This window comes from Macaca thibetana, chromosome 7 (genome assembly GCF_024542745.1).
Source record: "Macaca thibetana thibetana isolate TM-01 chromosome 7, ASM2454274v1, whole genome shotgun sequence".
In the NCBI taxonomy this organism is placed as follows: Eukaryota; Metazoa; Chordata; class Mammalia; order Primates; family Cercopithecidae; genus Macaca; species Macaca thibetana.
In genome coordinates, this window is record NC_065584.1 from 65,792,010 (window position 1) to 65,805,192 (window position 13,183).

At 30.9% G+C, this 13,183-nt stretch overlaps 1 protein-coding gene across 7 annotated transcripts in view; it reads right to left on the minus strand.

The window, feature by feature from the left end:
• Positions 1 to 2,880: 2,880 nt before the first annotated feature.
• Positions 2,881 to 13,183, minus strand: part of LRFN5 (leucine rich repeat and fibronectin type III domain containing 5) — a 286,079-nt gene continuing 275,776 nt past the window's right edge. For all 7 annotated transcript variants that reach the window (XM_050798957.1, XM_050798956.1, XM_050798962.1 and 4 more), the window contains 2 exons: positions 8,466 to 8,509; positions 2,881 to 3,275 (listed from right to left, as the gene is read on the minus strand). In XM_050798957.1, coding sequence (XP_050654914.1) covers positions 3,258 to 3,275; positions 8,466 to 8,509 — 62 coding nt within the window. In that variant the 3' untranslated portion in view covers positions 2,881 to 3,257. The remainder of the gene's footprint in view (positions 3,276 to 8,465; positions 8,510 to 13,183) is intronic.

Sequence of the window (13,183 nt, forward strand, 5' to 3'; positions counted from 1 at the left end):
TATTAGCTTGTACAGTTAAAATGGTTACAATGTCAAATTTTATGTTATATATTTTCCAAAGTAAAATCTTCTTTAAAAAAATTAGTGTAGATAGCCTCCCTATATATAGTAATTTTATATTAAATGAGACAATCAGGTGCTGGGGACTTTTACTTGGTGCTATACTTCTACTTTTTTACTTTTACTCTTGTACACAAAAATTTGCATCTCATTTGCATTTTCAATAATTTCATGTGACTCAATACACAAAAGTGCACATAACAATTAATTATTAGATCTATAAAATGTATGTATGAATATATTTTGGAAATAGAAAAGGAAAGAAATAAAACTTGAATAATTTTCTGGAACAAGTACAACAGAGTGATTAAAGAAATAACCTGAGTTTATGAGTACATTTTAGAAAAAATAAAAAAAGTCCTAAAACATTCCATATATATGAAAAGGAATATTTTGGGGTTTAACTGACAATTAAAACTTGTTCAAAAACTAGCTGGTGAGCTACAAAATTATACATAAAATAAAAAGGAAAAGTTATTTGAGATTTATTTCCATGTGTTATTCCTTTCAACGTAACAGAACTTTATTTCTACAAATTGTTAGAAATATTAGAACCCTTTAGTTCTACAGATTATTCAAAATTTTAAAAATCATGATTTTAGATTTTCAAAAGAGTAACTTATAGTTTGCAGTCTACTTCCACACCTCATTACGCTATAACTCTATTGCAATCAACACACTTTTATTTGAAATTCTTGTGTTTGTTGTGCTTTACAATATACTATGAATTAGATGTGTCATAAGAAGTATGTATTTATACTTACATATTTTTAGCAGCTAGATTACTTCCAAAATTACCCAAGAACGTTGAGTAACAGGAATGATTTAAATGGTTTCCAGTCTATGTCCATTAACATTAGCATTGAGACTTGTTATCATAGATTAGCGCATTCCTGTACCTTATAATATGTTCAGCTAAAACAAATTGCTCCTGCTTACTTTTAAAATATAATTATGCCACTTTTTGTAGAAGTTTATGTTTTTATAGAACTCTATTTGTGAATGATTATTAATTTTATTTAGTTATGGGTATACACCTATGTTCTGTTAATCTTCTTAATATAAGAATTAAATATCTCATAAAAACAATTGATTCTCACAAACCTTAAGAATCAGAGTCTGCGCCCACTCTTCCTCATAAACATTAAAAAAAAGAAAATGTGTACATTATGGGTGTGTGAGTAACGCTGTTTGATTGAATATATGCATAAATGGAAATTTTGGATTTAGATGTAGGGGATGCAGGGTAAAGACTTGAAGTGATTTAACTTTCGTTTTGACTCAGTAACAATTCTGTTCCTTTGAAAACAATCGCATAAATATCCTGAATGAATGAAAAAGTAGATGATAGGACAGGTTATGAACAACACTGTTTTGTTATCACCATCAAGAAAAGAATTAGCCCCAAAGGGGTGGGAGGAGTGTAAGAATAAACAGGACGATGTCCTTGAGGAACCAAGATAACTGTAAATGTCACTCTGAGCTGAGATCCAGGAAAGCCATTCCTGCTCTTGACTCTCTCTTTACATATGTATATTAGGAGAAAAGTTGTATACAACAGCAAAGTATTTGCAGAGGCAATATTCACTCTTCAATCTGTCTCTTTTTAATCATCATACATGTTCATGTATGTACATGCACGCACACCCATAAGCAAAGTTGTTCCAGGGTGTTATAGTTGTCAAACAGAGAATTAGGTAAATTGCCCAATGTCACGACTACAAATTTAACCACGAAAATTCAATTAAAACTTGCAACTTCTGTTTCAGTCTTGCATTGTGTGTGTCAGGGAGTGTGTGTGTGTGCGCGCGTGCACACAAACAACTGTATCTAAATTGTCCCGTGTAGTTAGGTTCCTGAGCACGGCTTCCAAGTGTTCTAAATGGCTAACGTCCTGAAACCTCTCCTTGGATGATTGGATATTTGTAATAATCCAAATGTGGAATAATTAACAGATTAACCTGAATTTGTTAAAAGGTAAACAGTTTTCTATCTTATTTGGTTTGAACTTCAAAAAAAATAAATAAACTACATATTGGTCTCAATGATAACTATCAGAATTACCAAGGACTAGAGACATGATCTGTATCTTAGAGCGTCTGAATTCAATTGGGAGTAACAATGCTCTTACAAATATTTTTATTGAACTCATTGCTTTTGCCACGTATTCTGATAAATGTATGTGCTTTCAAATTTTACATTAATATCTATTTTATGACACCATGGGAGACTGCTGTGCATAAGTAACCGGCCAAACTCACACAGTTGAGGCCTGCTTCACACCAGAGGCAGCTCTTATGTGCTTAGCTTCGATATTGCTTAAATATGACTGCATTCTCCTGTATTAGCCATCAAAACTAACTCAGTTCTACATGTGCTGGTATTAAATCACATGCATATTCTTTGTTCTTACTCTGAACTTGTGCAAAATTGGAGAAATGTGCACTTAAGGCTTGTAATTACTAAAACCTCTTTTGCCCTGGCTCTCTAGAAAAGCAATGAATCAATTTGGATTAATTATAGTATTCCTATCTTGATCATTTTGGAAGTTTTACTAGGAGAAGAGAGCCTTTATCACTTTTTATCCTATACTGAGGCATAAAATTAGCATACCTTTGCTTAAATAGCTGTCCCGCCCTCCCAAAGAACTGGGTGCACCTAATCATGGAATAAATAGTTCCAGTATTATAAAGCCGCTTGTAATCTCTTAAGGGTTTTGCACGGCCTACATGTAAAACAGTATTATTAGTTCTTGCAATAATTATTTCACCACTCGCACTTGAAGCAATGGGTACTTTCACAAATCAGGCAATGTGCAAATTCTGTCATAGTAAAACATTTATTTGTTAAAGTGATATAGATTATTCAAGATTCTACAGTCTGTTAAATCATGGACGGCAATGTAAGATGGATTGATACAGAACTTGATGCCAATGTAGGCTTTTTTTCTTTCGGGAAAAAAAAAAAAAAACTTGTAGGCCAGAAGAAAAAAAAATTGGTTTTAAAAGAGGATGAACCATGGTCTGATGGAGCCAGTTCCGCCAGCATCAGAGACTTTCACCTCGGCTCCTGTAGACAGTTTCTTCTAGGACAGCAGTTCAACAATTAGCCTTTGTGAATTGAAACATTTTTGAATTTTATCCAGTAAAAATATCAGTGGCAAATTTTTTCAGGAGAGAGAGGAGAAGTGGTGCTCTTCAGATTAACTCCAACCTCTGAAAGGAAAGAAAAAGGAAAAGGAAAAAAAGAAAGAAAGAAAACACATAGCTAATAAGATCATTGTGTTAGCAAGCTAAAAGTAACTGAAATGTAAGTACCCAAACAGGAGTTTCTTGCCATGAAATATATCACATACGCATGGAAACTATGTAAACATGCATATTAACATATAAAATGTTGGTTGGTAACTTCAAATTGGTGAATATATAAAAAATCTTATTTTTTTTTAATCTAAGTATATGAAGTCTAGATAATTATGTAAAGTCAAAGCTACACTGGAAAATGTCATTTTCTCTTGCTTTGTTTTTCACATATATAATTTCAAGGTAAGATAAACAAATAATAATTGCAGCTATTAATGCATGCCACTTATAAATTTAAAAAATTCTGCTAGAAAATGTGTATGATATTAAAATTTTACAAATATTTAATTATACATATAATGGTAGTAAATTATTCATCTTAACTAATCAGTTTTTCACCCACAAAACAAAATAAATGGAAAACTCACAATAACTCTTAAAGTCACTCCATGTTTGAATTAAATATGATTTTGAAAGAAAATAATGTAAAAGCCATTTTATAAAAATATTTACACATACAACTGTGAAAATATTTTTCCTCTAATCAGTCTTCATGGATTTAAGATACTTCTAATTAAGTCTACTTTTTATGAAAATGGAAAATAATGTTTTGAGAAATATATGCTTTCATATACATGAGCACAACTAATTTTCTCTTTTCCATTAAAAAAACTGCATGTTTACAATTTTCTATTTGGAAATTTTAAAATGCATGGCACGAATGAATCATGAAATAGAGATTCATTTATTTCGTATTCTATATTAAAATGCTGATGTAGAATATCTTTAGATAATTTTATGTGATAAAGTTATTAAAGTATATTAAAGGTTATTTGGCAACTTTATGTGAAGGTTGGTAAAATGCTGTAAAGATAATTTATTTAAGAAAATATTTCAAAATAATTAACCTGAATAGTGAAATTGATTTTAGCAAAAATAATAATTTTGGAAAGCTAATAAGAAATGCACCATATATGTGAAGATTGTTAAGGGACCAATGTGTATGTTATTTGTAAAAAAAAAGAATTACTTTTTAAAAAGTTACTGAAATATAGAGATCATTGTCATAATTTACCTGGAATATACTAAGAAAAACATTGCAAAATCACTGTAAAAATGTAACGGTATATATTACTAAGTTCGTCTTTATTTGGTTCATTGCAGAGCTCATATTGGTAAAATTGAATATCAACATGTTTTCTCTTTGTGTATTTCAAGTGATATACTCCCTTTGACACACAAAAAAGTTGTTATGGTACTATATCAAATGTCAAGTTACAAAAAGTAATAACATAGTAAAAGCTGCAGTATACCTAGGAGGAAAATGACAGTGGACAAAGTAACTAGTTTAAGTTTTTAAGTAATAAATAGTTCCAGGATAGCAAATGTTAATTTAGTATCAAGTTAATGATTTTATAAGTTGACATATCTTAAAGATTTACTTAAGTTTCACATTAAATAATGATATTAACAAACTGTGAAATTACGGTTTATATAAATGCTACTAATTTTGAATATTAGGAAATAACAAAAATATTGTGAAGTATAAAGTTTGTCTGCTCTGAAGATGTAGCAGTATTAAAATTATTAAATAATACGGAGCCAAATAAAAATTGCCATTTAATAGAATATCCAAAATAACACTTTAATTTACATATCAATAGGTAGCTCCTATAGTAATTCCATAAATATCTAAACATAAAACACAAAATTACAAGAGTATCAAACAATACAAGTAATGCAGACTAAATATGGTAAAAATGTTATAAAAACTAAAAATAATCAAGTTGTAGTAGGTTTAGGATGTTTTGGTTATTTTCCTCATTTAATAGTGGGTGGATATCATGCAAAAATTTGTGGACAGTCTTATTAACAGTACTAAAAGATAAATAAGAAATGCAAGCTCTCTGAACATTAAGAGAAGAAAAAATGTCCTGACATCGAATGAATTGTGGGAAAACATTTATTACTGCCCCTCTTCTCAATGTAATTAAGAACTGTGAAATATTTTGATCTTTCATAGCTAGGATGTCTAAACAAGGAGCTGATTTCTAAAGGTCATTGCTGACACAAAGGCTCTTCTTTTTTTAAATTTGGTAAATGTTCAAATATATATGTTAAAACATGCCTTAATTATTAAAACAAATCCAAATGTTTCCTACATATGTGTTTATTCTATTACTCCTATTTGAGAAAATTTACTTGAAAAGAATTTCATAGGAACCTCCTCCTGCAGAAGCAAATATTTTATATTGATCACTCTCACCTGGAAACATATTGGAAGCATATTTGCATCATGTATAAAATTTGCTTTTCTCTTTGGCTCTTATTTTATGTATTTTCCTAACCCTATGCTTTCCCATAGTTTTATCAATGTTGTTATGTATTTATAATAAATATTAGCTTTTTATTAATTTGTATATTATTTATCTAAAAAAATTGTACTCATCTGGAACAGAGATTTTATTGCAAAGTTTAGATTTTTGCTTGTTATTAAACGTGGACTAATGGCAAGTTAAATTTATTAAAATCAGGAAGTAATTATCTTAAAGGCCTGTGCAAGCAATCACAGAATAAGCTATAGCTCTGTGCAAAGCTACAAAAACACACACACGTACACACAATGTGTACGTATTTTGTTCGTCAGAATACAGCAAACACTTCTTAAGACATTTTATTTAAGGCATTTTAAGTATAAATGGAAACTACTCAATTATTTCTTACTTAACTGCCGAACAGCATAACTATTTTTTTACTGTGTTCATTGTAAAGATAAAAATCTTGGCCAAACACAACGAAAATTTATACATAAGTGCCAATTTCCACGTAGAGTCATCAGCATTAATTTTATACATCATTCCTTTCCCCTTTGCTCTCAATTCATTTTAGTGTGATTAAAATTGTATGATTATATTATAAAAGAATTGTATTATACATTATACATTAAAATATTTCAAGGCTACTCCACTTCTATATACGTTCGTAAAGGCTTCTAAAAAAGAAAATTGGCATGGGGCATATTCTGAATAATGGAAATGAAATAAGTGTTTTAACTCTCTATGCCTAGAAAAAAAATTCACCTTAACAGGTACCTCAGTATGATTGGCTACAGAAAACTCAGAGCTGAAGAGTTGCAATCACAAAGGGTCTCTGCCCGCTCTCCACCTCAGTTCCTTCACACACTGACAATGTGAAAGGCTGTGAGAAAGCTAAGAACACACAGGTCACACACTGTCTTCAGTAGGAGCATCACTGTTTGGTCTGCTCACGGTGGTAGACATAGGCCTGCTATAGCACAAATCATTTACCAAGAATCAAGAATACTTACCTCGGGGTCATACAGTAACTTAAATCTGATAATAGAAAGGTAGCAAGGAGCTGGCTCATAAGTGAATGATGTATTGCCACTGAATTTTGTTAAAACTATTATTTGTCTCTGGATTTGTTTCACTTGCTAATATTTATAGAAAGAGGCACAAGGTAGCCTAAGTATGAAGGGAAGTTTTCTATAATGTTATGACAGTCATTTATTTTTAATGATATTTTCTTATTTTTTGTATTACTAATTACCTTAAGATAAAAAGTCATTATTAAAAGCCTTATGTATGTATCACATTTGCAAAATCTCGTGCTATGTCTAGTAGTACAAAGACTTTCAAAGAAATTAGCTTTTTCCAAATTCCATTCCTGATAATATACGAAAATAAATACATAAGCAAAATAATATTCAATATGCCATTTCAAATGTGAATCTTTAGAAAATTCTTCAAATTGATAACTGAAAAATTACGTAGACATTTACTCACCTGCCTCCAAATTTTGATACAACATTTAATACCATTTTGGCTTGTGTTCCTTATAGATTAATCATCTGTTTCCTAATTCTTATATAAAGGTATCCTATCCTAAATTTCAGGTTGGCTGGATATGATTTATTAAAGTTACATGATCAATGAACTTTAAAAATGAAAGAGAGAAAGAGAGCAAAAGAGGGAGAGAGAGTGGTGGGTAGAGAGAGAGACGGAAAGAGAAATAAGAAGAAAGGTTAAAAATTGAGAGAGAGAAGAAAAGGGGTGATGGAGAAACCAGACACCTTCATGCAGGTCAATTCAATGCACACAATAGAACACAGACATGTGCCAGACATTGTGCTGTTGATTGTTTCAGTGTTTCCAATGAGCCATCTGCTGTTTTTTGCAACATAAGAATGGGATTCTAAATTCAGTAAAGAAATGATGCACGAAAACATTCTGATTTGTGGATGGAATTCGTTAGGGAAGATCCTGAAAGATTGACAAAGTTGTTTTTCTTTTAAATATAAAATGTTAAAAACCAAGACCCTATTTTTACTACCAGCAAATAAATCAATGGCCTTTTTTAGAACCGTTAAAAGCAGAGATTTTTGTGTGTGCCAAACCTCAAGCAAATGGCTGATGCTTCCAGCTGTTTGAACAGATTGCTAAAGTGCTGCTCTGCTCTGGAAACACACTCTCCGATCCAATTAAAATTCAAGAATCAAATACTCATTTCAAACATCCCCCCCCCAAAAAAAAACACTCAAGAAGAATAATTGGTTGCTGACAAAAGTAATACCATGAATATTTCATATGCAGTCTTTTGCTCCATTTTAAAGAGGCTTCATTCATTTTAGATAACAGCGAAACGCTTCTGTACATCTGTTTTCAATGAGGCATAATGTGTCATCTCAGCTCTTATTAGGATGTGGAGGTCAAGGATAGGAGTAAATACATTCTTATCAAGGTACTGTCTTCACATTTGGAAATATTTGTAAAAATGCACATTGTATCATGTATGATTATAAGACTGACTCCAAAGTTGCATGCATCACTATTATTACTAACTTTATTTCTTACAGAACAAAGCAGAGATGTTTAGTTAACCCAAAATATCTCTAAATTTAGAAACTGTGAATTCATTTAAGTAAACTAAACTTCAGTCTGTACTGTTGAGAATTATAAGTAAATTTTAAAAGAAAATTTCAGTAAGCTACACATATTAGCAAACTAATTACTTAAAATTAATTTATAAAAAGTGTATACTCATTTAAGTGTTGAAGTATGTTACAGGAAATAAGAATCTCACCTGTGTTTCCTGGCCAATCTGGTCAACATTAGTCAGCAAAGCATCTGGGAATAAAATGTTCAGTGTCATAAACAATTCATTTTTTAAAAGAAATAGATTTTAAAAACTTCTTATGAAATCTTGGTAAGACTTCATACCAAGAATTAGCAAAGATTTATCTAAAGATTTTTTTAAAAAAACTTACCAGTTCATGGGTTAATTGCAATTGACTTTTATAATATTTCAGGTCTCTGTGACTACTTTCTTATTCCTGATGCTTAAAAACATAGTTTTCAAAAATGTTATTCTAATAACTAAAATGAGTGATTTTCAATATGGATTTGGTATTCGTGACAGAGTTCAATAAGATAATCAAGTTTCTGTTCATTTTCTTTCTTACAGTTGACATTTTATGTATAAAGATTCATATGAATAATATGCAAAAATACATCAAGGGAAAAAGAATTCAAAGCAGAAAATATAGTTTAACTATGTGCACCATATGGAGTATAAAATAATCATTTACAATATTAACCATCATTCAATACCCACTCCCCAAATAATAGCTAATGTTTTAACAAGTACCTGTTCATACTCATGTAAGACACTAGCAATCTCAATACAAACATCTTTCCTTTAAATGTTTATATGTAGGTTCCAATTGCCTATACAAATTTAATACCATTACATAAACCTGTGCAGCAAACATTCTATTTTTTCCAAAATGCATTATTTTCAAGCAAATACGTCTAATCATTGAGAAGTGACACATGATAGAAAACTTAAGTCCTAAGGTAAAGGTTAAGTCCTTCTTAGGATTCACAGCTGAGTGTCACGAGACTGAGATAAATTGTTTTTTACAAAACTTTCAGCACAAATATTCATGTAAATATACAATGGCCTTTGGAGATTAGATTTTACATAAAATCATAATAGATGTTCACATTATAGATGAAAAAATGATTACAGAATTGAATTATGGTAGAGCCAATAGCCAACATAGTATATTTCATAACCTCATTGACTTTACTCAAATATTTATTTATTAGACATATGCCAGAGCAGAAACCTATGTACATAGCCTATGTGTCAGGTAAGGTTAAATGTTCAACTACTTCCAAACACAAGTACTTTAAATGAAAGGGCCGTCATGGCTTATTCCTGAATGAATGTGAAAATATTTTGTTTTTGTTTTCAGACATCATGAACATAACAATCACCAAGTTTGAAATGGATGAAAATAGGTTGTAGAGATGGTTATCATTAAAAAATGCAGAAAATTAAATTTGTACTTTATATTCTATTGTCACCTGATAAGTAACAGGTATAATTTTTACAGTTTTTCTGGGAGAAGTTCTCTAGCCAGTCCATTTAAATCTATGTTTTTCATAGTAATTACAATTCAATCTATATTGCAGGACACAAAATTACGATTTTAGCTGATTAATGTTATGAATATAAATATTTATATGTCTATATAATAAGTATATAGACAGATATTTGTTGAGCACATATATATTTATACAAATGTATGTGATGTATATATTTATTCAATGTTAACTTTAGTTCCTAAATTTTGACTTTGAAAGTGATGAACATAATCAGAAGACAATGATTTTATGTGTACCATTACACTTACCAGAGTAATCAGTGATTATTTTGTTCTGTTGAGTATCTGTATAATTTGATGAAATCCCCAATGCATTAACAGTACCTTAATGAGGTAATTTACTACTTAAATATACTCCTGGTTATAAATTGTTACTTTTTATATCCCTCTTCAGATAACACCACATTTTTAGGATTGCTCAATCACAACAATATGTTTACCACTATTTATTTATTTATTTATTTATTTAGAGAGAGTCTCACTCTGTCACCAGACTGGAGTTCAGTGGCACAATCTTGGCTCACTGCAACCTCTGAGTCCGGAGTTCAAATGATTCTCCTGCCTCAGCCTCCCGAGTAGCTGGGATTACAGGTGCGCACCACCATGCCTAGCTGATATTTTGTAATTTTAGTAGAGATGGGGGTTTCACCATGTTGGCCAGGATGGTCTCGATATCCTGACCTCGTGATCTGCCTGCCTCGGCGTACCAAAGTGCTGGGATTACAGGCACGAGCCACTGCGCCCGGCCTACCACTCTTTTTATTTTAAGTGGTCTTCTTTACCCTGCTACATGAATTGATTGTTTCTGTGGAAAAATATAATAATAAATAAATACATAAATAATAAAGATGTGAACAAACTAATTTTATTCACAATCCCAGCATGTATTTATCTAGCACGGGAAGAAAAAGACTGGGCAATCTGTCCTTTGAAAGTAAAAATTCAAACACTAATTTTGATTATTCTTTTCTCAATGCCATTTCAAAAATGACATATTTCTTGTCTATAAATTTACTTAAATATCATTAACATTATAAGGTAAAGTGTTATTATCAGCAACATAAGAGGATAAGAAAAATATCCTTTTCACATACAATCCACCTCTGTGCAGAAGTCCTTTTCTCAAAACACTTCACACTCACACAGAAGCATACATTGTTAAAGTAAAATCACTGGACTGTTCTTGGAACGAGGGAAGGCTGAGCAAGGGAAAGATAGTAGATAGTCTCCATTCTGTCTAACATAAATGAACATTGTTTTCTCAGCATTATAAAATGCAACTGGAAATCAACTATGCTGAGAAGACAATGGCTTGTATTTGCTGTCTCCTTAAGAAATGTCTCATATGCTTCACAATTCTACCCAAAAGATGATACTTTATGTTTATGGTTTTGTTAAACTATTGGAATTAAAAAAAATCATAAGTTTATTGCTATAATGAAAGAGAAAAACTTAAATTTAAGAACTAAAAGGCGGCTGATGTAAATTTTAGGGCAACTTTTAAAGTTTTCAGCTTTATAAATGATGTATTTTATTTTCAAAAACACAAGCAAATAAAATAGTAAAATTTATATTGGATGCAAGTACTTTAAATTAAAGAGAAAATACATTACAAAACTTGAAGAAAAAGATTTCTGGAGACAAATGGAACACATTTATGCTTTTTAATTGTTTACAAATTTGTGGAGAAAAGTATGCATCTTTCAAAGATTAGACTTACTATGTTTAGAGATTTCTTAGAATGGTTCAAAACTTATATTCCCAAATTTTAAGTAAAATATATCTACAAAGCAGGTAAAAACCCACTGTTTTAAAGCATGAAACAACTTACTAAGACCTCCACTGACTCCTTTAATGGTTACAAAAAAAAAGGGGGGGGGGGAATAAATTGGCCACAGTTTGAGTGTTACTGTGTCTACTTTATTAATTAATTAATTAATTATTATTTTTTTTTTCTTTCTTCTTGAGACAGAGTCTCTCTCCGTCACTCAGGCTGGAATGCAGTGACGGGATGTCGGTTCACTGCCACCTCCACCTCCCGGGCTCAGGCGATTTTTCCCACCTTCGCCTCCTGAGTAGCTGGGACTACAGACTCCTACCACGCCCCCAGCTAATTTTTGTGTGTGTTTTTACTAGTAACAGGGTTTCACAATGTTAGCCCAGCTGTTCTCGAACTCTGACCTCAAGTGATCTGCCCATGTTGGGCCCTCAAAGTGCTGGGATTACAGTGTGAACTACCGTGCCCGGCCACTATGTCTACTTTAAATTGTTGTATTTGATGTTTTTATGTATTTATATATTTGTAGACTTAAAATAAATAATATCCATCAAACTAAAATATACTGCTTTTTAAAATGTGGGGCCACGTTAGATGCTTCATTATCCCTTTATGACACTAGGGTAATAATAGCTTTGCATTTTCAATTGGGGGACAATTATTTGAAAGGAACAAAAATAATGCAGGAATACAATTTAAAAAAATGTTTGAAGTAAACATCGTTAATACATGCATAACAGGAAACACATTATTTTGTTTGTTCTCACATTGAACAAGCTGAAACTATAATGTAAAATGACAAAAATAAAAGAAAAATAATTAAGAATGAGGAAGCAAAAATAACATATAAGTATACATAATCTTCATATAGTCAGAAACAACAAACAGCAAACCAGATGCTTCAGATCACATATATATGACTGTTTAAATGAGAAATAAAATAATGAATGACAGAAAGCAAAACAAGAAAAGGACAGAGAATTTGTTGCTTATGGTAATATAATATTTAGATCACAAATCTGTATTGTACTAACTAATGAAAACTCTTATTTCCACACCTTACTCCCTGGCCATATTTATCTATTCATTTACTCATTTATTCACCTAAGCAAAAATTACGTTTCAGACATCAGGATAGGTAATATTATCCCCAACTTTTCCGTAGACTTACTTTTCAGTCACTTCACACTGCAATTACTTTAAGCAAAAATTTCTTCATATGTTTATAAACAAATACAAAAAAAAATTGACCTTCTTGATAAGTCAGTCTTTTGTTAATCTCTCAAAATGTAGACTTCTTGAAGGGCAAAATATCAGGCCAGATACTCACCTTTCTATTATTTTTAAGAACAAGTGTTCAAGCATTTGGTTTAAATATTGTAAAAATGATCATATTACAAATATATTAAATAACATTAAATGATTTTCAATGGTGTTAGTCAAACAAAATAAATATCATATGATTAAATATCATGGAATTTAAAAAGTCTATGAGAAATGAAAGATACTTAATCAAACTTTCATTAGAAACATAAGTAGGAAATTGATTTTTAAAAATATTGGAAAATACGA